Consider the following 27,123-nt stretch of genomic DNA (forward strand, 5'->3'; position numbering starts at 1 on the left):
TCAGTGAGCTGTTGGAGTGGTGGGGCAGATGCAGGGCAAGGATTGAAATATGTAATGCTACCACTGTCTCCGTGTATGAGAAACACCTGCCTAACTGGAGGGGGTAGGGGTGTTTGGAAAAGAAGCTCCGACTACTCAGATATGTCCTGGAGTCCTAGCTCAGCTCTGCCTTTCAGGGGGCAACGAAGGGGAGGGAAAGCATCCCAGGCCTTCCCTTCCCTGTCCCCCAACTCCCTGTGTTAAGGTGTTCCTAAAATGTGGGTGGGGGACTATGTTGAGTGAAGCTTGAACAGAGATTAGTTCATTCTGTGAGAGGAGACAGACTCCAGCGCATAGCCACAGTGCCGGCCCAGGGATGGAAATTCTGAGACAGAGACGGAAGAGAGACTGAGAGACACGTGGGTTTGGGTGGGGTGGCGGTGGCATGTGGTTCTGAGGATCGGAGGACCAAGCCTCAAGAGAGGCAGGGAAGGGGAGACAGTTATGCAGAGATCTAAGCATTAAATAGGAACTGCTCTCCAAGTAGAAAAGATGGTTTGGGCAAATGCTGTTGGAGTGAAAATGCATGATGTCCGGAAAGGGGTCTAATTTTCCAGGACCAAGGAAGCACAAAACGGGGAGAGGAAGATGTGCCTAAACACTACTTAGGAACCAGAACCACACGGGGCTTGAGTTTTATCCAGAAAGTAAGGCAAGTCGCTATCCTTCTCTGGGCCTCCGCAAAATAAAGCATAAAACCTAAGGCTCAACCCCATTCTTCCTTCACAAAGTTGCTGGGAATAGAGCCATCAGCCACCAGCGCCACCGGCTCACAAGCCAAACGCTTCAAACTGTCTCGCTCCCCGTTTGACTTCATACAATCCTAGCGACGCCTGCGCAGAAGCTTTGTGCAGGACTCTCCAGAAGGCAGGTTGTGCTTCGATGCCGCTCTTCATTGGCCAGAAACAACTGCTCGTCTGGCTCGTTGTTAGCGGCGACGTGGGCGGGAACAACCTTGGTCGCTAAGATACCGAGTACTTCCGTTTCCTTCCCCTCCCGGCTATACTTAGGCAGGCTCATCTCGTCCCTTCGACCAATGGCAAATGGGCAGTGGGCGGGGAATCATTTGTCCGGACCAACGAAATTTGGCCGTGGCCTGCGTAGCGCGGCCAATGACCGTGGGGCAGCCCCTGTAAAGAGGCTCGGGAGCCCCCACGCTCGCCTTTCGTCCTCTTGCCATCCCTGCCCCTCCCTGCCCCGGATTCAGCACGGCGCCGGCCGCGGTCTGACAGGAACGGGACGGAGCCAAGATGGCGGCGGCTGACGGCGACGACTCGCTCTATCCCATCGCGGTGCTGATAGACGAGCTCCGCAACGAGGATGTTCAGGTCCGGAGGCCACGGGGAACTTGGGGAGGACGAGAAGGGGTAATGGGGGCACGGACGGCCCTCGCGGGGAAGGCTCAATGTTCGCTGGGAGTGGCGGAAAGGGCCGCGGCCAATCAGCGTTCAGCTCTCACGTCTCCCGGGCTCAGAACTGGTTGAGACGGCGCCCGGGATTGGGTGTCGGCCCACCGGAGGGCGGGAGTCAGTCCAGCCTGAGGGTCCCGGGCCTGCTGAGTGCGCGCGGCTGCCGGGGTCCTGGGAAGCCTTGACCGCGGAGGGGATCGGGCCACTGGGTGGGGCAGAGGGAAAGGCTCGGTGATTGGCAGCAACCCCTGAATGGCTCCTTGGGGATGGGGAGGGCGCGCGACTTGCCCCGAGTGGGGGAGGGGCGCATGGTGGGTCGCGACCCAGGTAGGTTTTCCCCTTCCTGTGAGATCAGACGGCTGGGCCTTAGCGCTGTGGAGTAAACTCTCTAAATGGGGACAGAAAAATGAGGCTGCCTTTCCAATTTCTGCTCTCCCTCTCACTTCAGTTTTGGTGTAGATTCCCGAAGGGGAGGGGCGGCGAAAACCCTACTCCCAAGGGGGCAACTAGCTAAATTTAAGAGTGGATTTCGAGGTAAGAAATTCATCTCCCCCCGCCCCGCTTTTGGGATCCTGCCGAACTGCGGGTGGGCAGTTTACTAAACGGGCTAGCACATTTCCGGCGAGTGGGATGGTGGCCCGGCTGAGCCGAAGACTACGGATTCCACGGTTTGCCCATGCCAGCTCCAGCTCCCCCTTGCCGTGTGACCTTGTGCACGTTACTTCACCGCTCTGGGCCCGTTTTCCCTGAAACGTGGGCTAATAATAGTTGAGGCCTCACTGAGTGGTTGTGATGGACTGAAGGAGTTAATACAAGTAAAATGGAACGGTTCCTAGTTGTTATAAGGGCCCAATAAACGTTAGCTACAATGATTGGGCGTAGTAATTGAAGAGGACCCGTTCTCCCGTTATAGGGGCCACAGTTTGTCTGTGTATAACATTGAGCAGATTGCACTGAGCCCAGCCTCTGAGTGATCTCGAGGTAGATCTCTGGTTCTGGAGTCAGACCTTTGCTGTTGTACTCCTGGCCTTTCCACTTCCTGCTAATTGAGATGGGCAAGTTAATCTCCTTAAGCCTTGGTTTCCTCTTCTCTCAAATGGGGTCATTATCTAGTTCATAGGGCTGTTGTGTGAATTCATTTGTTCAGTAAACACCTGCCACATATCACTTACGGTGCTGAGACTGTAATGGTGACATCGGTTGTTACACCAGAGGCAGATGTGAAACAGCTGAATACATTATTAACACGTGTGACACGTGGGAAGGAAACAACAGGGTATTGTGCTAGTGAATCAGTATTTATTGGGCCTCTCCTCTGGGTAGGGCATTGTACTAGGCATAGGTACACAGCAAGGAACAAGATGGACCAAAACTACCCACTTCATGGAGATTTATGTTGCCATGGGGGGAAGCAGATATTAAAGAGAGTTAAGTAAAATGTATAGTATTAAGATGGCAGAAGTACTTTGGAGAAAAATGAAGCAGGGATGGGAAGAACAGGAGAGTTATAGGTTCAGATAGAATGGCTAGGGAAGGCCTTATTGAGAAGGGGACTTTTGGGGCGCCTGGGTGGCTCAGTTGGTTAAGCATCTGGCTTCGGCTCAGGTCATGATCTCACGGTTCGTGGGTTCGAGCCCCGCGTTGGGCTCTGTGTTGACGGCTAGCTTAGAGCCTGGAGCCTGCTTCAGATTCTGTGTCTCGCTCTCTTCCTGATCCTCCCCTGCTCGTGCTGCCTCTCTCTGTCTCTCAAAAATAAATTTTAAAAAAAAAGAGAGAAGGGGACTTTTGAGCAGAGAAGTGAGGAGCAGGTCCCATGGATGTCTGGGGAATAAGCATTCAGCTAAAGGAAGCAAGTGCAAGGGTCCTGAGGCAGGAATGTGCAGCACATATTTGGGGAACTGCAGGAAGGCCAGTGTAGCTGGAGCCAAGAGAATGAGCTGTTGGTGTTGGGAGATGAAGATGAAAGGGCCATGACTCACAAGGCTCTTATGAGCAATCACTAAACCAGGTGTTCCTGGATCATTGAGCATGACAGAAAGGAATTCTTGAGATATTTTATGGAACAGCTTAGTATATTTATTTATTTAGTATGGGGACAGGACCTGTGAGCAGAAAGAGCTGCACTTTTGCTATATGAAGCCAGTGGTTATATATGCTTTGTGCTCAAGGCCGAGGGGATGTGAAGGGAGTATTAGATCACAAATGTTTTCTTTGAATTTCTATTCATAAAACTTTCAGAAGGTTTTTCTAGCACTTATCATTTAGCTCGATATTAACTAACCAGCACATATTTGGCCCTTTTTGAAGTGAGGCAGGCTATAGGCAGCCTCTGGGCTAAAGGTGGATGTTTTTTGCTTCTGTCCTTCATCACAGGGATTGGCAAATGGCCAGGGGTGGCTCTTTGTCTATTGATTATTAATAAAGTTTTATTGAAAATACAGACCCATTGTTTTACATACTGTCCATGGCTGCTTTTGTGACACCGCAGTGGGGTAGAATTGAGTAGTTGCAACAGAGACAGTCTGGTCCCTTAAAGCCCCTCCCGCCCGTGTGTGCTTGTGAGCCTTCGTAGTCCTCTCTCTCTCTCCCTCCCTCCTTCAAAAATAAAGAAACTTTGAAGGCTGGGATACAGCAGGGAGGAAAAGAGCAAAGCTGCTGCCTTCGTGGGACTTACATTCTAGTAGAGGAGGTAGACAGGATCAAGAATGTGATGTCAATGGCAGTAATTGTTTATTCGAAAAATAAGGCAAGGACCATGGACTAGAGCAAGCCCAGGACTGCTTTTTAGATAGGGTATTTAGGAAAAGTTCTCTAAGGAAGTGATCATGAGCAAGGACTTGAATGAATTGGGGGCAGGGAGGACAGTCTGAGCAGTTGGTACAAAGGCCCTGAGGTGGGAGTTTGCTCATTGTGTTTAGAGAACAGCAAGCAGGCCAGTGTGGCTAAAGCAGAATGAATGGCAAAGCGGTGAGAGGTGAAGACTAGTCTGGAATGAGGTCAAGTGCAGGCCTGTGGGCTGGAGCAAGGGCTCGGGTGAGATTCAGGAGCTGTTGCAAGGCTTTGCATGGAGGAATGACATGTTTGGACCTAATTCTAAAGGATCCTTGTGGGTGCGTAGTCGGGGCTGGGCCGGAGCAGATGGACCTGCCAGGGTGCAGTCGCAGAGCATCCAGGACTGGTGTGGCAGGTTTGTGAGAAGAGGTTAGATTCCAGGTCTGTTGAGAGGAGGGCTGTTGGGGTTTGCCGGGTTTGCCGGTGGATAGGATGTGCTGTGGTGGGAGGTGATGGGGGAGTTAGGGATGTGTGAGCTTTGAACTCCAGCTCCGCCACTTTGCCCCCTGTGTATCCTTGGACTAATTCCTTGTCCTCATTGGGCCCGGATTCCTCATCTGTCGAGTGGGGATGATGATGAGGAATCAGCGTCTGCTGTGGAGGTTGCGAAGACGTAGCGGACCTGGCAAGTTAAGTGGCTGCTTAGAAGTGGGCACGCGGGGCACCTGGGTGGCTCAGTCATTGAGCGTCCGACTTTGGATCAGGTCACGATCTCACAGTTCGTGGGTTCGAGCCCCGCGTTGGACTCTGTGCTGACCACTAGCTCGGAGCCTGTGAGCCTGCTTCAGATTCTGTCTCTTTCTCTCTGCCACGCCCCTGTTCACTCTCTGTCTCTCAGAAATAAATAAAATGTAAAAAAAAATTTTTTTTAAGAAAAACTTTTTTCTTAATTAAAAAAAAAGTAGGCACACAATAAGTGATGACCTTGGTCAGTGGTCATGGTAGCTTATTGTTTATACTCGGGAAAGTGATGTGCGGAGCGATCCAGTCCCTTACATCAGGCCTGCCCAGTCCGTGAGAGGCAGAAGCCGGGTTGCAGTGTCCACGGGCACTTGGCACCGTGTTACCTACAGCATGGTTCCCTCGCTGAGAGGCTGGGTCTCTGTTAGACTCCCTCTCAGTCTTCTCATCTGTAAAATGGGAGTGATTTTTGTCAGTTAGGAGTTCATAAGGGTGTTGTGAGTATTCAATAGTATAGCACATGGAAAATGCTTAGAACAGTGCTTGACCAATTCTAAGTGCTCAGTAAGTGTTGGTCAGTAGTTCACGGTGGTGCTGAGATAATGAGGGCTTTGTCAAGGTGAAGTGCTTTGGGTATTTTTAAAAACTATTTTTTTCATGATTAGAGCAGTGGTTCTTGAGTTGGGGTAACTTTGTTTTCCCAGGAGACAAATGTCTGGAGATGTTTTGGATCTTCACAACCAGCGGGAGAAGTGCGTCTTGCATCCGGTGCAGGGAGGCCGGGGATGCAGCCCAGCATCCTAGAAGGCACAGGATGGCCCCTTCCGCAAAGACGGTCCAGCTCCAAGTGTCAGTCGTGCTGAGGTCTAGAACTCCCGCCGTGTGCCCAGGGGCATGCTGAGTACTGCGCGTGTTACTTGAATCTTCACAAAAGACATCTATCTGCTTCTTTTAAAAGTTCTTCTTGATGGTTAAATATCAAATACCAACATTTTCCCCCGTTCCTCCCTCTCCTTCGGGTTTTGGCGGGGGTAGGACATTGTTTAAGTATTTTAAACTTTAATATTTATTTTTGAGAGAGAGAGACAGAGTGTGAGTGAGGGAGAGGCAGAGAGGGAGAGAAAGAATCCGAAGCAGGCTCCAGGCTCTGAGCTGTCAGCACAGAGCCCAAGGGAGGGCTTGAACCCATGAACTGTGAGATTATGACCTGAGCCGAAGTCGGATGCTTAACCGACTGAGCCACCCAGGCGCCCCTGTTTTTAAGTATTTTAAAAGTCAGTCCCAGGCTGCAGACATTTGCCCCACACACTTTGTGAACCGCCTCTAAAATAGTGGGTATTTTTATAATCACAGTGCCATCATCTGCATCGGTGATTGCTCGGTATCCTCTAAACCTCAGTTCATAATCAGATCTCCTCGACTGCTTCAGAAGTGTCCTTGACAGTGGGCTTGTTTAAATCAGTTTGTGTATTTGACTCTGAATCTTCACACTTGATAAATGAGGGTACTTAGTCGGTGTCCCAAACCTGGTAATTAGCCAGGGACACTGGGTTTCGGGGCAGCACTCCTCACCATTCAGCCGAGCCCCCTGTGGAGACAAAGTCTGCGCTTGGAAGTGACACAGGGAGACCGCGTCATGGGTAGAAGCTGACCAGGACTCGCTTCTGGCCTTGATGGTCTGGTTAAGTGAAAGAGGATGGAAGCCAGCCAGCTGGGCTGTGTGGGTTAGCGAGCTGTACGGTGTAGACATTGCAGTCCCAGCCGCTGTCTGCTGAGACCTTGCAGCAGTGCGCCTCACGTCCCTGACTTAGGATGTGGCCTTTCAAGCTTTGACCTCTCTTTGTGGAACGCATGGGGATTCACCAGGCCCCCAGACCTTGGAAGTGACGTTGCTCTCAGAGTTTAAACCAAGACAAGTTGTGTAGGATGGTAGCGCAGACCTGGGAGCGAGTCCCAGGTTCTGCCTCGGTTCGCGGGGCGCCCTGCGTGCCCGCTCTGTACCTTACTGGCCCGTCTGTAGAACCAACGCAGGGCTGGCGTCTGCCTCTTGCGTTGTTATCAGAATAGCACGAGGGAACACGCATAGAGTACCTGGCTGTGTGCCTGGCATGTAGGAAGCACTCTGCAAATGGAATTGTTCTCTGTTTATGCTTTTGAGTGTGCCCAGCCCTGTCCTAGGTTCAGGAATCACCACTGGTAACAGTCCTGACCTTTGTCCCGGAGACCAGTCACCTTCCAAACCAGGGGAACAGGCACATCATAAATAATCTTTGTGCCAGGCCAGCTGCGCGAGAAGCATTCCCTCTAGTGCTGCGGTTTCTGAGGGGGAAGATCTTACCGTTTTTCTCTCCTGCCTCCCGCACGGAGTGCCAAATACACAGGCGGTGGGATAGAAATAACAGTAATACTGCGGTGCTTGCTACCTGCCTGCCGGGGCCCTGTCCACAGGTTTTCCTCATTAGATGTCCCAGAAACCCTGTGAGGGAGGCACTGTTGTAATTCCCACTCTCTAGTGAGGAAACCAGACTCCCAGCGCCCAGACTGGCCTGGGGGCCCTTAGCTACTGGGGAAAGCCTGAGTACACGCTCTCGTTATAAAATAAAATTCACGTGATACAGAAATAGAGGTTGTGATGCCCATTTTCACCCTTCAGTGCTAAACAACTGCCAGGTAGATGCTTGTGTTCATTTAGAAACATCCTTTGTGGACTAAGGAGGCAAGGTACAATCTACAGTCTCGGACATTAGAGGAGGCGGAGAGATTCTGGCACTCACCGAGCGCTTCCCCAGGCCCAGCTCTCTGTTAAAGTGCCCATTACGTCGCAGACCCTGCCGCCCCATTGCCAGCTACCAGCTGTTGCAAACAGTGCCAGTTTGGAGCACATTCCTCCAAGATCCTTGTTATTACTGCTTATATTAACGTTTGTATTTCCTTTATTTAAAAAAAATTTTTTTTAATCCAGCAAATATTTCTTGGGCTCTAGCGCTGTGCCAGGTGCTGTCCTAGGTTCTTGGGGCACAGGGTGGAGGAGGCAGGATGAGGAAGGACAAACTGAACAGAGAAATCTGTGTCCAGAACGCTGAGAATTCGTACATGTGGAGACTGACGGCCTGCTGTTTCCCCTGCGGGGTCGTGTGTGATCCACAGAGTCCTGGGGTGCCTGGAGGGCCAGTGACTCTGGCTGAGGAAACCGCACATCAGCAAGTGCGGAGAGCTGGGGGAGAGCTGGGGTGGTGTTGGTGTCTTGGTTATCGTCAAGGAAACCGTTGTGACAGGATTTCCAGGGGTTTTTCTTTGGGTTTCGCTCTTGATTGTGAAGGGAGATGGACGGCGTGTGGCTCACACCATACACGCTGGGGTCAAGGAAGCTCCCTGGGGTCACACTGTGCATGTGCACGTCAGGGAAGCTTTGTGGTTTGAATGGGAACATGCGCCTTAAAAAGCCAAGAGTGCTTTCACAGGTGGGTGTGGTGGCAGGAAGGGAGGTTTTCTGCAGCTTGTCTCCGAGCACTGGGCAGACAGGCAGCCCCAGCCCAGGGGCCGGCTGGGGGGACATGCACAGGGCACTCTTCCAGCACTGTGACGTGACCAAGGCACAGGAAGGATTCCTTTTTTTTTCTTTTTCTTTTCTTACCTCTTGATCTCAGTAGCTGTTCCATCAGGAACTTCACAGAGAGCCCAACAGTTGTTTCTGCAAATCAGGGTTCATTTTTTCCTTGTATAACAAGTTCAGCAGCTCACGGATACCACAGAACTGGGTCAGAGTGTGCTGGCTCTTTTGACCTGCCTTGTGTGGTCACAGGGTTGCTGCAGCGGCTGCTGTCATCAGGTCCTCCCGGGACCACACCGAAAGCAGGAGCCCACCCAGGACAGAGAGCATTGTTGGTTCCGTTACGAGCTGTAGAGTTATGGTGGCAGAGTACACACAGCGTCGGCAAAGCCTGGGGAAGTTGGGCTGCTCCTGTCTCGTCTCAGCTGTTGCAGATACTTCTAGGGTCGCCTGTGCACTCCTCTGTTTTGGAACTGTGATTGTTATTAGACCTGCTCAGGGCACGCCCCCCAAATGAAAAACACAGAAATATAAATTGACGGTACTGGCGAAGAGCCAGGTGTCTGGGGTTCTAATCCTGGCTCTGCCACCTGTGAGCTGCGGGAGGTTACTGAACCTCCCTGTGCCTTTGTGTTCTCTGCCATGTGATGGGTGGACCTGTGTTTACCTCCTGAGGTGTGAGAGGATCCTCTGAGTTGAGGCGTTAAAGCACCTAGAACGGTGCCTGGCATACAGTATGTCCCACGGAAATATTTGCTGTTATTTTTCTGTCGCTCTGAGAGAAGGGGAGAGAGGCCTCAGTGATACCTGCCCAGCTGCCATGTGTGCCCTTCTTGATACTTGCACAAAGTCAGGTGCTGCAGCAGGGTGAAGTCAACACACTGCTGTCATTGTCTTTGCTGGTCCTAGGGTGTTCCCAGGGTATGTCATTTGGGACTCACAGTAACCTTCTGAGGATAGGTGATATAATCCCCATTTCGCAGGTGAAGAAACTGATGCTCAGAAAGGTGCAAAGACTGGCCCAAGATCCCATAACTAATAACGTAAAGTTGCTTAGCCTTGAACCCAGGCCCTGTGGCTCCAGAGCACCACCCCGTGCTGCCTGTCTTGAGTGTTCAGGGTGCCGTCTGTGCTGAAGAAAGCAGTCTGACATTGTAAATGACACCAAAACCAGAATGTCAGGGACAGCAGGAGGGGAGGGGCAGAGGCGCCCTGCTTCTCATGTGCCCACCCCTTGGGCATCTTTCCTAAACTAGTGATGTTGAGATTGATTAAGAGTCAGGGTTCCTGGCTTCCAGTGTGGGCTCTGCTACTTTCTGGCAAATGACAGCTTCTCTGTGCATCAGCATCCTTACCCTTCAAGGGGGATTTCAGTAACAATACGTGCCTCAGAGCCCAGTTCTAGGGGTCAAATGCGGTAATTCTCCACACGAAGCGCTTGAATGCTACCATGCGTAGTAAGTGATCAGTAAACATTAGCAGCTCTGTTGCTGGCATTATGCGTATGATTATTCTCTGCTAGCATCTTCTTGTCCTCGAGGCTGCCACTCACCTGGTGTGGGCCCGGCCCCCTTTACATTTCCCCATAGCCCAACCTAGGGAAGAACCCAGACATCCAGCTTGGAGGTAACAAGGAGGAAAGAAACCAGCAACTGAGTCAGTACTACCCCCGATGTTTTATTATGGAAAACTTCAAACATACAGAACATTTAAAGACTAGTACCAGGGCCAGCAAATTACAACTCATAGGCCACATTGAGCTCACGGCCTCCTGTGCAAGTGCAGTTTTACGGGAACACAGCCCAGCCCATTTGCTGGCATATCGTCTGGTTCTGTGTCTGCTTTTGGCCAGTGCACAGTTGAGTAGTTAGGACGGAGACTGTGTGGCCCAAAATGCTCAAAATACTCACTCGCCGGCAATTTACAGAAAAGATTTATTTATTTATTTTTTATGTCTTTATTTTATTTTGAGAGAGAGAGAGAGAGAGAGAGAGAGAGAGAGAGTGGGGAAGAGGCAGAGAGAGAGGGAGACACAGAATTGGAAGCAGGCTCCAGGCTCTGAGCTGTCAGCAGAGAGCCCAATGCGGGGCTCGAATCCACGGACTGTGAGATCATGACCTGAGCCAAAGCCGGATGCTTAACCGACTGAGCCACCCAGTTGCCCCCAGAAAAGGTTTATATTTACTACTTATTCTCATGATCTGTTAGTGTTCACCATATTTTGTTTTTATGTTTCCATTGGTCTGTCTCTATGTGTTGTATTTTTTGGCTATAGATGGCTGGCCTCATCTAATTTTGAGGTTCATTGCTTCCAGAGAGGTGAGCATTTGGACCATGTTAAACTCAAAAACCCTGTGACGTTGTATGAGACGTTGTGAGTGCGTTTTTCTGAGTGGAGAGGCTGGCACAGCATGTCCTCAGTGTCCCACCAGTGTCTGTGATCTCGGAGAGACTTTTGCACCCTGGGACCCAGGGACCGATGTAGGATCGCAGGCACTGGCAGGCAGACGTCTTTGGGAAAAGAGCCGGCCGAGGGAGCCCTGTCCCCTCTTGATTGGCCTCTCCTTCCAGGAAGAGGATGCCCTCTGGGTGCCTGGCAGTGGCTTACTCATTCACTAGGGTGTTTCCTTCTCCTCCCACGCGCCTGGCCTCCCTGCGTTCATTCCGCCACAGCCCTTGTGGACCTGGAGGACCGGGAGGGGTTTTCATTTCTGGCCCACAGTGCCAGGTCCCTTTGTCCCAAAGCTTGCGTCCGCATGTGCTTGCCTCTCTGAGCCAGGCTCTGTGGGAGGGAAAAGGGGTGGCGGATGCTGACCTCCCTGGGAGGTGCTCCGTGTGAGACCGGTCCTGTGTTAGCCAGACATGTTGGAGTCCTGGTGCCACAAGTCACCACTCGCTTGGTGACTTAATGCAACAGAAATCATTCTCACGGTCCTAGAGGCCCGAAGGTTGAAGTAAGGCACCGGCAGCGCTGGCTCCTTCTGGAGGCTCTGAAGAAGATTCAGTGCCTGCACCCCTCCTACCTTTGGGCAGCAGCTGGCAATTCCTGATGCTCCTTAGCTTGTGGACCCATCACCTGGTCTCACCCTCCATCTTCACATGACCTTCCCCTGCATGTGTCTCCGTGTCTCACTGGGACACAGTCCTTGGCTGTGTAGAGCAAGCCTGCTCTCCTGTGTCTCCTTTACTCCCCCAGCGCCGCCACACTCAACACTCCCGACACGACACGTGAGGTCTTCCCCACACCAAGCAGTTCTCGGCGACAGCGGGGTGTCCCACCGTGCGTTTCTGTTCTGACACTAACTGGAGTCAGCGCAGACTCCACGGTTAAGGGCTCAGTGCCCCAAGACCCCTCCCCCCACCTCAGATGCCTGTTTTATTTTATTTTATTTTTTTATGTTTTTTGTTTATTTTTGAGAGACAGATAGCACAAGCAGGGGAGGGTCAGAGAGAGAGAGGGAGACACAGAATCTGAGGCAACTCCAGGCTCTGAGCTAGCTGTCAGCACAGAGCCTGACGCGGAACTCGAACCCCTGAACCGTGAGATCATAACCTGAGCCGAAGCTGGAGGCTTAACCGACTGAGCCACCCAGGCGCCCCTCTCAGATGCCTGTTGTAAGTCACAGGTCCCCATGTCACCCACGGCTTCTGTCAGACTTGGCTACCGATTGGAGGTTCCCATGAACCTGTCCTTGCATTTGATGATATGCCAGCACAACTCACCGAACTCAGGCAAACACTTAGATACATCAGTTTATTATCTAGTAAAAGATTTCAAGGATTCTGATGAACAGCCACATGAAGAGCTACCTACAGGGTGAGGTCTGGAAGGGTCCTGAGTACAGGAGCTTCTGTCCCCCTGCATTTGGGGTGTGCCTCCCTCCTGGTTCGTGGATGTGTTCCCAGCCTTGAGGCTCTCCAGACCCCGTACTTTGAGGATTTTTAGGGAAGCTTCATGCAGGCACGATTGGTCATTAGCTCCCATTTCCAGCCCCTTCCCCAGTAATGGGGGGTAGGGCCAAAAGCTCCAGGCTGTGACTGTAGCTTGCTCTTCCTGGTGACCAGCCCCTACCCAGGAGCCCACCAAGATTCCCTTCATTAGAACAAAAGATACTCCTGTCACTCTGGAACATCCAGTGGATTTAGGAGCCCTGCGTCAGGAATCAGGGTCATAAACCAAATATTAGAAGGGAAGACGCTCTTGGTGCTTTCATCACTTAGGAAATTGCAAGGGTGTTAGGCGCTGTGTACAGGAACTGGGGCAGAGACCAGTAAACGTGCTTTTTGTTTCACAAGGGCTCCCACCTGAATCTGACGTGATCTCCTCTTGAGATGCTGACTCCTTACATCTGCAGGGTCCCTGTCTTCACATTCACGAGCACTAGGGGCTGGGATGGGAGCAGAGCTTTTGGGGGCCGCTGTTCCACCTGGTACACTCGTGGTGTTACCATGCTACCGTTCACGCAGCAGTGTTACGATGTCGCTTGTGCTGTTCCCATCCCTGCTAGCTGGGGCTCCTGGCTTTTGGTCCCTGCCCTGCGCCGTCTGAGCTGTGTGACCTGTAGCAGGGACTTTTGCTCCCTGAGCTGTGTCCTCCTATGTTGAACGGGGCTTACCACAGCTCTGCCCGCAGGCTTGCCGTGAGTGCCTGGCCTAGGACCTGGCACAGAGTAAACATGCTGGAAGGTGGCCGCCCCTGTTGGGGCCTGTCGGGTGCTGGGTGCAGGAGGGGGCGAGAGCAGAGGAGGAGGATTGCGAGTGCGGGGAAGCAGTGAACGGTTTTGGAGGGTGGTCTTGGGGAGCACCACAGAATGGGCGTCGGCTCCATAAGACTCATTGGGTGCTTTTTCTGAGGCTGCTTGGTACCATTTTAGTTACTGACCCAGTTACTTGGTCGGTGTCCCCAGTCCTTTCACACATTAGTGAGGCTTCTAGAGGCTGCCTCACACCCCTAAGCTGGGGCTTGCTAGCATTCTTAGACCCTGTTGTTCTTTTCTCTCATTAGCTTCGCCTCAACAGCATCAAGAAACTGTCCACCATCGCCCTGGCCCTTGGAGTGGAAAGGACCCGCAGCGAGCTCCTGCCCTTCCTGACAGGTGAGGAGGTGGACTCTGGGGGCTCCGGGCAGGGTGGGGGCTCTCAGGGGCGGTCCCTGCTAGGGAGGCCTCATCGGGGATTTAACACACTGTTGGTGAGGGTCTGCCCTGTGCTGGGCGCTCGTGGGGTCGGGGCAGGCCTGGGGCAAGGGGTCTGGAGGCAGGCGGAGCCGGGTTCGCACTGCTGACAGTCAGCAGCTGGTGACTTGAGGGGAGTTATTCACCTAACTGTTCTTACGGCTTTTCTGTGTAAGGCGGGGAGGAACGTGCGTGTGCTGTGTGTGACGTGGGCATTAAGTCACAGTAACGAACGCTGCCACTTCCCGCCTGCCGTGTGCCCGACAGTGCTCGCAACCCTCTTGGGAGGATTGGGTTAGTTCACGTCCGCAGACTGGGGGCCTGTCCCTAGTACGTGTGCATCACTGTCATTCTCCCAGGTTGCCTCACAGCAGCTCCTGAAGGTGGGGAGACTGCTGCCCCCATTTTGTAGGTGAGGAAACTGAGGCATGAAGAGGTGAAGTAATGTATTGGCCTGAGACCCTACAGGTAGGAGGTTACTCAGCAGGTTATCTGTCAGGATGCCGACCTGACAGCACGCGTTAGTGACTCAGTCTTGACTACCTGGGTTCAGACCCAAGCTCTGCCGCTTTCTTGCTGTGTGACCTTGGACAAGGTTCTTCACATCTGCCTGCCTCTGATTCTTCATGTGTGAAACGGGCCTGATGGGAAGATGAGGTAAGAGCCCAGGTAAAGCACTCCGACAGTGCTCAGCACGGGGTAAGAGCTGCTAGGTGTCAGTGCTCAGGCCCCCAAATGCTCGTCTTGGAAGACGTGTGCAAAGCACCCAGTGCGGTGTCTGACGTGACTGTCCTCCTCTGTTTCCATTGTTCTTATTACTACTTCATGCTCTGTACTAACCCACCTGCCTGCGAACGCCACATGAAGATCTAATGTGCGGCGCAAGCAGATGGCCCAGACCGGGTGGCTTCCACCAGTGAACTGGAGGCGAGACTTACAAGCTCTTGAACGCTGAGACGGGCAGCTTGGGGCGTGGGGGGTGTGGTAACGTGGGTGAAGAAGTTGACAGGACCTGGGTTTAAATCCAACTGTGCTACCAGCCTGCTGTCGAGCCTGGGTAAGCCACCCATTTCCCCGAGAGTCCGGTCCCTTCCTTGGCAAGGGGTGTCAGAGAGGACGTAACTCACAGGGTTGCTGAGGACTAAGTGCTCCATGCAGAGGAGCCATGTCTGGAGAAAACGCTTGGTGAGGGCTGCTGGCCCCTCTAGGGAGGTTGCAAGGAAGGGCAGCCTGGGGAGGGGACCCGCAGGATTGAGTGTGGCGAACGGATGCAGGGAGCGAACAAGGCAGGTGGGGGGTTGGGTTTTGCCCGTCCTGAGTGCCAGGCATCAGTCTGGTTTACTCCTGTTGGTGAAAGCAGGCAGCCGTTGTAGGTAACTGCAGGGGCTGGGAGGAGGAGGTGGGGAAAATAAACCTCCTTGCACACAGCATGGTGCTGAGGGGTGGGATAGGCAAGGGAAGGGCAGACGGAGGCCGGATGTGGACTTGGGGTCTGTGGCTGAGAGCAGAGACCCGGGGGTGGGGCTGCTTGGTTCAGTCCCAGCCGAGACGTGCCCTGTGTCCTCTGTAAAGCAGGAGTCACGTAGTAACGTGGGTCGTTCTTAAGATCCAGTGAACTGAACATAGGTGTCATCTCTATTACAGTAGAGTCACGGGTGACATCACAGTGCTGGAAGTGAAAGGAACTGTAGGAGCCATGAGATGGAAGAGGAGTCAGGTGTGCGAGACCAGTTTCTTTGGGCTGCCGTCATCCAGGTGATGGCAGATTTTCTTTGCTGTGGGCTTCACCCGTCGCAGTATTCAGAGTAGCAGATGGCAGGTACCCTGCCTCTTGCAGAAAACCGGACACTGTCCCAGGCAGAACAAGCCGAACCTCCTCTCTGAGCCCACACCTAGAGCGCGCTGACACCCGGTGTTCTGAGGGGAGGATTACCACGTGATGTCCCACCGCGTTAGAAACCAGTGTCGGCAGTTTTCAGCCATAGTGAGATGTGGATGGGTTCCAGGTTAGTCCGGTCACCCGTGTGTGCCGGTGGCTGAAAAAGTCGCCTGCCATTTAAAGACTTGTACCTGGGCAAACACCAGTGAGAAGTATCCCCAGAAATCCCGAGTTTGCCTTAAACACACCTGTGTTTTGTTGGGAAGGTGTGTGAATGCAGGTTCCGTGAGACGGAGAAGTGGCTTGACCTCTTGCTGTAGTTGTGGCCGTGACATTTGTTCAAGTTCAGGAGAGGAGTATTTTCTGTTTAAAAGACCTGGGTACATTTACACTAATTTACAGTGTAGTTACAAAATACTTGTAAGTAGGCCGTGTGAAGAACAGATCGAAGTTTCTGTCTTCGGAGCTTCTGTCCCAGTCAGGGGGACTGAGTGATTGAGACCGGGGAGACACAGAGTGGGAGTACGGGGGAGGGATGTTCCAGTGGCAGGCAGGGCAGGTCTTCCTAATGGCACCTGCCCTGAAGGAGGACTCCAGGGGAAGAATGTTCCAGGTGTGGCGGGAGGCGGGCATGTGCTCGTGTGTGGCAGTTGTGGGATGGGCACAGGATTGGAGGGAGGATGTGAGTCTGGAGAAAGACGGACCACATTGTGTGGGAGCATGATGTATGGAGTCTAGATTTTAATTCACATCTCAGAAACCACTGGAAGATTGAGGTAGGGGAGTGTCATGACTTGAAGGACTGCTCAGGGTTCTGGGTGGAGGCTGAGCAGTTTGGGGGCCAGGGCAGGAGCAGAAAAACCAGTTAGGAAGCAGTTGCAGTCACCCAGCAAGAGGTAGTGAGGCCAGAGTGACCCTGAGGTGAAGGGTAGGCAGGTCTGTGTCAGAGAGGCGGGAGGAGGCTGCCCTATGCCTTTGAGGCCAAACAGGCAGGGAGGCTGGGAACGCACTTCTGTGCAGTCGGGGACGGTGAGAGTATGAGGTGTTGGCAGTTCCTACGGATTTGACTTTCAGGAACATGACTTGGCCGAGGAGTCTGGACTGCAGACTGAGTTGAACAGGAGTTGAGGCTCTGGAAATGTACAAGGAAATGGACAAAATGGGGAGGGTATGGTTAACTGTGTATTGATAGGGCCTGGGAGACTGAGGCTGGGAAGGACCAAGTGCCTGGTGGGCCCGGAGCCGTGCTGACCTGTGTTTACAGAAGCCCTGACTCGGGCCAGGTCCGTGCTGAACTCCTCGCAGAAAGCACCCCTCCACTTGGGTCTCAAACGGCTCTGCTGGGGTGTGGGGGTGTGAAGACAGACTCCAAGGAGAGCTGAGTTACCACCCCCACCCCACCACCAGCCAGCGGTAGAGCAGAGACCCCAGCACCAGATGAGGATGGTGACCGCAGCATCATGAGCAGAGAGGGAGGAGGTGAGGACGTGGCCCGGAGTGGAACCGACCACTTGCCTTACGCCCCGTTGGCCCGAGCATGGTCACTTGGCATGCCAGCTGCAAGGGGGCCTCGTGATGTCTGGCTGGGTTGCTGTATCATTGGCTTAATCTCAGGAAGTTGAAATGCTAGCATAGATGCCAGGGATGTTAGCGTGTTCTGTCACAGAGGTGAGCAGTTCTTGCCAGAAACATCTGCCACAGAGGTCAGCAGTTGAGGAGAAAGGCCTTTGGGTTGAGCATGAGGACACAGCAGCTCTGTGTTCACACGGTCACCCGACCTTCCAGCAGAGCTCGCTGAGCTCCTGCGGCGCTCGTCTCTGGTAGGAACTGGGGTGCAGAGAGGAGCCAGTCCTAGAGCCCTAAGATAAGGACTCTGATGAAGGCGGCTAGGAGTTGGGGGGAGTGTGGAGAAGGGACGTGCCCTGGTCTGGTCAGGAAACTTTCCACGAGATCGTAGCTGAACTGAGTCTCCAAGGATGGAAGAATTTCTCAGGCCCAAGGGAAAGACGAGTTCTTGGCAGAGAGGGCAGTGCTGAGGGTAGAAGCCGGACGGAAGCGAGGGGCGCCCAGGTTTCGGGGTCTGCGCTCCGCTTGCGCGGTCCCGTTTGCTCCTCGGTGACTTGTGCTGAGAGGTAGACCAGCACCGTCTTACAGGTGCAGTAATGCGCTCGCAGAGTGGCCTCCCTTCCCCAGCATTTCTCACCTAGGAAAGGACAGAAGTGGGACTTTGGTTCTCTGTCCGCTGCCCTGGGCTCCGCACCAGCCCAGGCAGTGGGCAGGGAAACAGTGCTGACAGTTTGAGGAAGCAGAACGAAGCCAGTCTGTTCCCAGCTCGGGTCACGGCGGTGCTGGGGTCAGACTTGGAGTGGGACTGTAACGGAGCCTGTCTTGTTCCACAGACACCATCTACGATGAGGACGAGGTCCTCTTGGCCCTGGCGGAACAGCTGGGAACCTTCACCACTCTGGTGGGAGGCCCTGAGTACGTGCACTGCCTGCTGGTGAGTCTGGGAGGCAGGGAGGTCCCCTTGCCCTCTGCTGGGGGATCAGACCCAGGACCCTGGCAGGGGCAGGGTGGCAAGAGAGCAGGAGAGGCTGGGGTCACCTTCTAGAACAGGCAGGTCTCAGACATTCTCTTTAATTCAGTAAGTCAGTAGTGGCATTTAAATCAGCAGTACCCAGAATGCACTCGTTTCCTTTCTGTTAGCTGGGCACTTGCCTGACTGGTGCCAGGCCCTACCTGGCACGGTACGTAGAGGGCTTTGGGCTTGGTGACCACCTGAGTTCTATCGCTTATTTGCTGTGTGACTTGTAAGAGTTACTTAACCTCTCTGTGTTATACTTTATCTATCAAATGGGAGTCATTAAAACCTGCCTTTATAATGGATTTAAGCCCTGGGCATATGTAAGTGCCATCGGGTGTCAGTGTCGTTATGATATATGTCCTGAACCCACGTCCATCCTTTGGGACAGAGAAAGTTCCCTTTTTGTAGATCAGTCATGGCACACCAAGAGGTTAGGCATCTCGGCCAAGGTCTCACGGGTGGTAAGTGGCAGAGCTGGGATTCCAGGCACCTGCCTGAGCCACCCCCATGCTTGGTGACGGCTGGGGACATAGACGGGGGGTGGGTACTGATAGTAACTGCTGTTGTGAGAAAAGTTTCTGGTCCTGCGACCTGGGAGGGAGGAGCCTCGGGGGATTCCCAGTCCTTTTGGTTCCCACGCCCCTCAGAGCCCTGGGCCACTGCTGCTCCCCCTCCAATCCACCCCCAGTAATTCTGTTTGTCTGGTTCGTAAAGACACAGTTGTATACTTGGGCATCTGCACTTCATGATGTCTTAAATTTTTTGTTAGCCTTTGTTCCTTTTAGTGGCGTATGCAATAATGGCCCTTCTTAAAACTGGAGGGTTTGGGCTTTGAGCAGATGCAGTAGTTTTTCTTCAGAGCAGCGGCACGTCTGAAGAAGTTTGATAATGGTCATTAAATTCTGGTCTGTCAGCTTTCATCTGTGTGTACGTGTATAACTTACGTGTATGGACACAGAAAATTGTACGCGAATGAGATCATTTCATACATTTTACATAGATTAGGGTTGCTTAACATGAGGAACATGAGGAGGTCTAGGGAACAGCCTAAAAGGAGTCCCTTGAATTCCATGGAACTTTCTGCAACCCCCTGGCTTTTTCTGAGGAGAGAACGTGTAGTCTTCAGCAGCATCTCCGAGGACTCGGGAGCAGAAAACATACCCCCCCATGGCTTCAGCAAGGGGCCCAGGGCCCTCAGATGGCATGGGACTCCCCCCTGGGGATCGGGGCTGGAGTCCCGGGGTGCTTCCCCTGCCAGGTCAGGGTAATCCCGTACTTCTTTTAGGGGAGAGTCACGTGTCCTCTGGGGCTGATGTTCCTGGTGTTCACACGAGCTGGCAGACATATCTCAGGGTCCTGGGCTGGGGAGTGCCCGGAACCCCCGAGCACCAGCAGAAGCCGGTCAGGTCTGAATGCTGGTGCTGCTAGGCACCTGCAGGTGCCTCCTGCACAGTCACCCCACATGTCCCCTAGCGACCCTAGGAGATGCAGGCTGCTGCTAGCCCCAGTTCACAGACAGGGAAACTGAGGCTTCACTGCTGGTTAGGTGGGTTGCCTGAGCTGGGAAGAGATAGTCAGGATTTGAACCCAGGTCTCTGCCTCTTCACCACTGCCACTCCTCTCTCCTCCCCTCCAAGGTCTCTCAGTTACTCCTCAGGCTGATTGGAGCTGCACAAGAGGGAAGCTGGGAGAGCTTAGAGCCCCGAGGAGGCACCTAACCTGTTTCAGATGGGATGGGGGAGCTGTCTAGGAAGTCCTCCTGGAGGAGGTGGCAGTGAGTCTGGATTTTGACAATTATAGAGCAGTGGAAAATGCTGTTGTGCAATTTGTTCATTCCATAAACATGAGGACCAGCTATGGGCCCTGGGAACGCAGAGGTGTGTCCGAGCCAATCCCAGCCCTTGTTCTCTGCAGAGGTGAAATCGAATTATTTTTTCATAGGGACCCATGTAGCTATAGCAGGAGGATTGATTCTGTATCATCAACTCTTAGCCATTTTGGATTCTTGGATCCCTTTGAAAATCTGATGAAAAACTCTAGGCCTTCTAATAAAAGTAAAGTGATTTTAGGAGATGCACACCTCTCCCCTCCTCTGCATGTTATCTGGGTTTGAGACTTCCACCCTCTGCTTTGTGGAGAGGCCTCACGATACAGCTCATCATGGGAAAGCATCGCTTGAGTTTTCCATGCACCTTCCTGGGCCCCACCTTACGGGGTCTGATATTCTCATGGTCTGTGCTGGGCAAGGCCTCTGGGTGATCCTGTTGTGGGTGGTCCAGACCTTGCCGTGACCACCACTGCCTGTGACACCCCGCTGGGGCACACACCCTTGCCTGACATAGAACCATGTGGCCTTAGTCCCCAGGCCTCTGTTCCAATGACAGGTTTTTCTCTGAGTGGAACTTACCTGTTCCACCGAACCACGAATACTGATTGAGGACCTCTTATGTGCCAGCTAGGGGAGGAGGAGAAGCAGGATAAGAGGAACCCAGCCCCTGCTGCGGCCCAGTGACCCCACCTTCAGCCTCACTCCGTGAGCCGGTCCAAACCCAGAAACCCTGCGATAGCATGGCTTTATGACAGGCCACCTACTGGCACCCCTGGGCTAGCGCGGCATTATGTTTTCCTTTTGAATCATTGCCAGACTTTGTAAAGGAGATTTTTAAGTTTTTATTTTTGTGGTAGAATATACATGAAATTTACAAATTTAACCTTTTAAGTGTACAGTTTGGTGGTATGAAGTACACTCACATTGTGGTGTAGCCATCACCACCATCTGTCCTGTCCCGAAATCGAAACTGTCCCCATTAACTAGCACCTCCCCATGTCCCCTCTTCCCCTGCCCCGGACCCACCGTCCTACTTTCTGTCTCTGGATCTGGTGACTCTAGGGTCTGCATATGAAGGAATCTTACGACACATGGTCTTTTCTGACTGCCCTGTTTCACTTGGCAGAAGGTCTTCAAGGTTCACCCATGGTGTAGCATGTGTCAAATGAGATGTGTTGACATACAAAAGCCTGGCCCTTCCTGCTGCTTTTGGAGAACAGTAGACTTGGTTTTACCAGCTGCGTGTTCCTGCTGAGCCAGTCGGGGAGCCGGAAGCCGCTTTCCTCCCCAGGCTACACACGCTCTCCCCCTTCTCCGTGTTCCCAGCTGTCACCTTTGCTCCTTGTTTCCTTCTGTTGCCTGCCTGGGCCCCGGAGGCTTTTCCATTTATGACTTCGTCCTGCCTTCTACACGTCCGGCCACGCTGGACTTCAACTTGCAGACCTCCACACTTTTACCCGCACAGACTAGAGTCACTTAAGTCTCCCTTCATCCTGTCAGTGCCGACTTCCCGCCCTGTCCGAGGAGCTCTGAGGGGCTCTGGGGATGTTGCAATGAGCCAGTCAGATGTCCCTAAAGAAGCACGACCCCTCCAGGCCTCATGAGCCTGAGTCTCAGGTTCCCCGGTGAGGGAGTTCCTGGGGCAGTCACCTCTCAGAAACCACAGCGTGCTTTCTGTCTTTTGTCTCTGCAAGCTCAGGAGCCCCGCGGCCTGCTTTGGGTCCCGGCTTGTAGCCAGCACTAGCATGGGCAAGTCATTTAGGTTGTCTGCCTCAGCTTTCTCTTCTCCAAAATGAAGACAGTCATGGGACCTGCTGCATAGGATTCAGTGAGTTAGAGCCAGCACCGTCCCCTCCCCCATCCTAAGTTGTGCGACGCAGTGGCCCTGCTTCGGAGATTCAGCAAGTAGGGGTTCCAGTCAACATCTGACATTATCCACGCACTTTGAGGAGCTAATGACAACTACAGCCATCTGCTCAGAAAGTGATGGGTATAAATGTGAGGTTCGTGGCCTTCACTGAAGCCCCTTCAAGGGCCTCTTCAGGAAGGTCTACTGGGTGAAGGCTCGGATGAGAGGGCATGGAAGGTTTCTTTCTTTTCTTTTTTTTAAACGTTTATTTAATATTGAGAAAGAGAGAGCGTGAGCAGGGGAGGAACAGAGAGAGAGGAGACACAGAATCTGAAGCAGGCTCCAGGCTCTGAGCTGTCAGCACAGAGCCCCACACGGGGCTCAAACCCACAAACTGCAAGATCATGACTTGAGCCGAAGTAGGATACTTAACCGCCTGGGTCACCCAGGCACCCCAGTCATGGAAGGCCTCTTAGAGGAGATGAGCAGCGGCATGGGGCGGGGCTTGAGGTGGGCGGTGGGCCGGGACCCTGCGGTGACCTTGTGCTCTGTGCCACAGCCGCCCCTGGAGTCGCTGGCCACGGTGGAGGAGACGGTGGTGCGGGACAAAGCAGTGGAGTCCTTGCGGGCCATCTCACACGAACACTCGCCCTCTGACCTTGAGGCCCACTTCGTGCCGCTGGTGAAGCGGCTGGCGGGCGGCGACTGGTTCACCTCCCGCACCTCAGCTTGTGGCCTCTTCTCGGTCTGCTACCCCCGCGTGTCCAGCGCCGTCAAGGCAGAACTTCGCCAGTGAGTCCCAGCCTCCCCTCGGCATGGACCCCTTCTGTCAGCTTGGCTCCCGCTCCCCCACCTGCCCCTAAGAGCAGGACACTCCTGCTGTCCCCGGGCCTGGGCCAGACACAGCCTCGTGCTCATTCAGGAAATGGAGAAATGAGAGCCCCTTCCTCCCATTGGGTGTGTGGGGCTTTACAAGGATTAGCATGTCCAAAGTGCTGAGAATGGAATCTGGCTCATAAAAGCACTCGCCCTTGCTGTGTGAGGCCGTCTTCCCCTGCCCCGGTCCAGAACCCTCGAAAGTATGCTGGCTCGGTTTGGCCGCCCCCTCCGCCCCCCCTCCACCCTCCTCCGCCCCCCTCCGCCCCCTCCGCCCCCCTCCGCCCTCCTCCCTCAGTCTTGATACTCCAGAGAGTTCTTGTATGTAAGACTCTCCTCCCAGAACGTTGAGTGAAAACACTTCTAACTGGATTAAAATTTCCTATTAGAATGTGTTTCTTTCTGTGAGCAAGCCCAGACCCTGAGCTCTCACATGGCAGCGTACTGATTTACAACTCGCCACGAGTGCTCAGAAATGTGGGCGCGCGGGCGTGTAGTCACTCCTGAAAAGTAAAACCTTTGAGGGGCCCCGACCAGCTCCTTAGCTCAACAACTTTATATGGTCGTAATGATATAATCACCTTCCATTTGCTAGAACTTACTATGTGCAGACTGGCTGCTCTGCTTTCATACATATTATCTCATTTAAACCTCGTCTGACCCTGTGTGGTGGAAGTATCCCCATTCGCTCCATTTTATAGGTCTGGAACACTTGGAGAGGGGTCTTCTCACTTGCCCGGGGTCACGCAGGCAACGCCAGCTGCTGCTTTCACTGCATGCTGCTGTGGGGTTCTAGGGATTCCTCCTCCTGAGCGCCATTTCCAACCCCCAGGTACTTCCGGAACCTGTGCTCAGACGACACCCCCATGGTGCGGCGGGCCGCAGCCTCCAAGCTGGGGGAGTTCGCCAAGGTGCTGGAGCTGGACAACGTCAAGAGCGAGATCATCCCCATGTTCTCCAACCTGGCCTCCGACGAGCAGGTGGGTGCTCCCCAGCCTGCTCCCTCGCCGACCCTGTGTCTACAAGGGAATCCCAGAGCTGACAGGCCTCTGCTGGCCTCTCCCTGTTCGTGTCCTCTCCCCAGGACTCGGTGCGGCTGCTGGCGGTGGAGGCGTGTGTGAACATTGCCCAGCTCCTGCCCCAGGAGGATCTGGAGGCCCTGGTGATGCCCACCCTGCGCCAGGCTGCCGAGGACAAGTCCTGGCGCGTCCGGTACATGGTGGCCGACAAGTTCACAGAGGTGGGTGGGGACTGCGGGTGTCTCGGAGGGAAGGAGCAGGGCCCCGTATAGGAGCTGGGGTTTCAGTTAAATCCAGTGGAGTCATTGGGTATTTGAGCAGTAAGGTCTCTGATCATCCGGCTGGGCCCCCCTTCACATGGCCGACCTGCGTTGAGTAATACTGGCAACTTGAAGTGCCGTGTTGAGAAGGATTCTGACTCCCACGTTCAGGTTCTCTCCTGTGGAGAGCCGCAGGAGCAGCGAAGGGTAGTACCTGTGTGCTCTTGACCTAATCGAACTCTCTCCTTTTACAAAAGGGAAGGCATAGCCTGTGTTTGTTTTGGGGGCTGCCATAACAAAGGGCCACAGACTGGGTGGTACTTCATTCCCTCACTGGCCCTGGGGGCTAGAAGTTTGAAATCAAGGTGTCCATTGGGGTGGTTCTTCGGAGACTCTTTCCTTGGCTTGTAGATGGTCTTTGCGTGGTCTTCCTGCTGTGTGTGCCTGTGTCCTAACCTCCTCCTCCTACAAGGATTCCGGTCATTTTGGATTAGGGCCATCCTGGCTTCACATGCAGTCAACTTCCTGAGATAGTCAGGGGTTAAGATAGTTCAACCCATAGCATGGCTTAAAACTTTGGTCAGAATGACACCACCAGGCAGGCAGAACAGGGACAAGATCCGATGTCTCTGACTCCGAGAACAGTGCTCTTTCCACGGAGGCCCAAGTTTGCTTTTCCTACCATCGGGTTTGTTGGGCACCAGCTCTTTTCTGGCTGCTGGGGATCCAGTGAATTCAGCGCATCCCTGGCCTCCACAGGGCACGCAGTCTGAAGGGGGAGGTCCACTGAGGTAGAGGGAAGCGGTCGGTGCCAAGGCCGACAGACGTGCGTGGGGCGCTTGAGGAGGTGGTGCTGCGGCTGGTTCTAGACGACGGGCGGGTGGGAGCCGGGCTAGGAACTGTGTCCCAGCAGAAGGACAGTGCGTGCCACAGGGCTTGCTCTTGGGGGCCCTATGTGAGAGAAAGCCAGAGAGAGGCGGGGGGTCTGAGCCTTGGGTGCACTCCACCCCGCGGCTCCCCGTTCGTGTGAGTGTGCGTATTTCCCTGGTGCTTGCCGGAAGAACCCGGAGCCTCTGGATAATATTTCCCGGAACTGACCATGTTACCTGTGAAAATGTGAACCCCACGTGGCTGCACCCTGGAGTCCTTCTGTCCTTGGCTTGTGGACCGCGTGAACCGGACCTTCTCAGCGAAGGCAGGGATTTTAGGCTGTCGGCGCGGTGCGTGGCGCAGAGGAGACCCTCGGCAAATGCGTGTTATGTGGAGAAGAGGCAGCATTTGTCCCAAGTGGCATTAGGCCCTTCGGAGTTTGTGCTTGTCCCTGTCTTGGTCAGGAGCTGTCCTGCTTCCTACTGGGGCTTCAAGAGCCAGCAGTCCTTCTTTCCTCTCGATCCATATCCGTTTATTTCCATTAGAAAAATAGTTCATGTTCTGGTAACTAATTTGAAAAATACAGATGAATGTAAATTAAAAAGCAAGAACCATCACGTGACTAGAATGTTTTTGGATAAGAGAAAACCCCACCCCAGATAGCTAGAGCAGTAGAGACGGGTTGTCATTTGTAATGCAGACAACACTATGTGATATGTAGTCTCTTGGCCCTCATTTTGCTTTTAAGGAAATGGGCTCAGAGAGGCTTGGAGACTTGCCCAGGCTCACCCTCTGATGCTGGGATTGGATCTCAGCAGTGATTCTAAGGGCTGCACTCTCACCCCCGGTTCTGGTGTCTTGGACTTTGATTCTGGCCTCAGTTGCCGAGAGTACCTGCCCAGCTGTCTCACAGCCCCTGCTTTCTGTCTGCAGCTCCAGAAAGCAGTGGGGCCTGAGATCACCAAGACAGACCTAGTCCCCGCCTTCCAGAACTTGATGAAAGACTGTGAGGCCGAGGTGAGGGCCGCAGCCTCCCACAAGGTCAAAGGTTGGTGCTGGCGACCAGAACACAGCAAGTGGGTGGGTGTCTGAGGAGCTTGATGCAGAACGGGGCATCAGGCCTCACCTTCTGCCTCCCTTCGCCTCCCACAGAATTCTGTGAAAATCTCTCAGCCGACTGTCGGGAGAACGTGATCATGACACAGATACTACCCTGCATCAAGGTAACGGAGTTTGGTCGGAGGGATAGGGCAGCTCTGAGTCTGTCAGAGGGAAGGGCATGCGGCTTTTAGGGACATTCAGACGCAGACAGTCCCCAGCCTCTGGGGCCAGCAGACTTGGATTGGAAGTAGTTGGGTTTCCTGAGTGCAGGGAGAATCTAAGGCATGCGGCTCAGCTCGGAGGTGGCAGTGCTTCCTCTCAGAAGTCCCAAGAGCCTTGGGATTGGGTGGGGGCTGCTGGGAACATGGAACTCTAAGCAGGCCGGACAGGTAAGAAACGGCCTTGTACCTTTGTGCCCCAAAGTGTCCCTGCTCCATGAAGGGGAAGGGCAAAAGCAGGCCATGGCTCAGGGCTCTTAGGAGATGGGAGTCTGGCCACTTGATGCTGCCGACGTTGTCCTGACCCTGTGGCTCCCCTTTCTTTGTCCCCACTCTCCAGGAGCTGGTGTCAGACGCCAACCAACACGTGAAGTCAGCTTTGGCCTCTGTCATCATGGGCCTCTCCCCCATCCTGGGCAAAGACAACACCATTGAGCACCTCTTGCCCCTCTTTCTGGCTCAGCTAAAGGATGAGGTACGGGTGCTGGGAAGGTTCTGAGCTCTGTTGGCAGAGGTGACAGGTGGGTCAACTGCTTTCCTAGATTGGCCAGGAATCTCCTAGAATCTCAGCAGACTCCCAGGTCCCGAATGAGGTGGATACTGGTGGCCACAATGGAGTGTGTAGTCACTCATTCACTTACTAAGCAATGTTTTGCATGCCCTTGCTCTGTGCTAGTTCTTTCTCTGGGGATCAGGGACACCAAAAGAGACTAAGACAGCTTCACTCCTCAGAGACTGACAGTGGACAGAGAGATGGGCAATCCCATGGTCACATAGGTGCTGTTGATAAGTTTATGTCTTTTGGATTTAGGCAAACATGCTGTACTAGAGACCCCAAAATACAGTGGCTGTTGATCATAGCGAATGGAGTAAAGTCAGCGAGGAAACAGGTGCACAGGTGACCGAGTACAGGACCCCAGGTGTCCTCTCCCGTGCGGTCTTACAGATGGCTTA

The 27,123-nt window shown here is 53.6% G+C and overlaps 1 protein-coding gene across 3 annotated transcripts in view; it reads left to right on the top strand.

Annotated features, from left to right (window-relative positions):
* Positions 1–1,190: 1,190 nt before the first annotated feature.
* PPP2R1A (protein phosphatase 2 scaffold subunit Aalpha) overlaps positions 1,191–27,123 on the top strand; it is a 44,962-nt gene continuing 19,029 nt past the window's right edge. For 2 of the 3 annotated variants that reach the window (XR_003904149.1, XM_029926527.1), the window contains exons 1-9: positions 1,191–1,367; positions 13,517–13,607; positions 17,964–18,064; positions 22,385–22,617; positions 23,534–23,681; positions 23,786–23,941; positions 25,784–25,898; positions 26,003–26,073; positions 26,510–26,644. Coding sequence is in view for 2 of the 3 variants with exons in the window: in XM_029926527.1 (XP_029782387.1) it covers positions 1,290–1,367; positions 13,517–13,607; positions 17,964–18,064; positions 22,385–22,617; positions 23,534–23,681; positions 23,786–23,941; positions 25,784–25,898; positions 26,003–26,073; positions 26,510–26,644 (1,128 nt within the window). In the remaining variant the exon portion in view is untranslated. The remainder of the gene's footprint in view (positions 1,368–13,516; positions 13,608–17,963; positions 18,065–22,384; positions 22,618–23,533; positions 23,682–23,785; positions 23,942–25,783; positions 25,899–26,002; positions 26,074–26,509; positions 26,645–27,123) is intronic. The other variant, XM_029926528.1, reaches the window with a different exon arrangement.

The sequence above is a fragment of the Suricata suricatta genome, chromosome 16 (genome assembly GCF_006229205.1).
Source record: "Suricata suricatta isolate VVHF042 chromosome 16, meerkat_22Aug2017_6uvM2_HiC, whole genome shotgun sequence".
NCBI lineage: Eukaryota > Metazoa > Chordata > Mammalia > Carnivora > Herpestidae > Suricata > Suricata suricatta.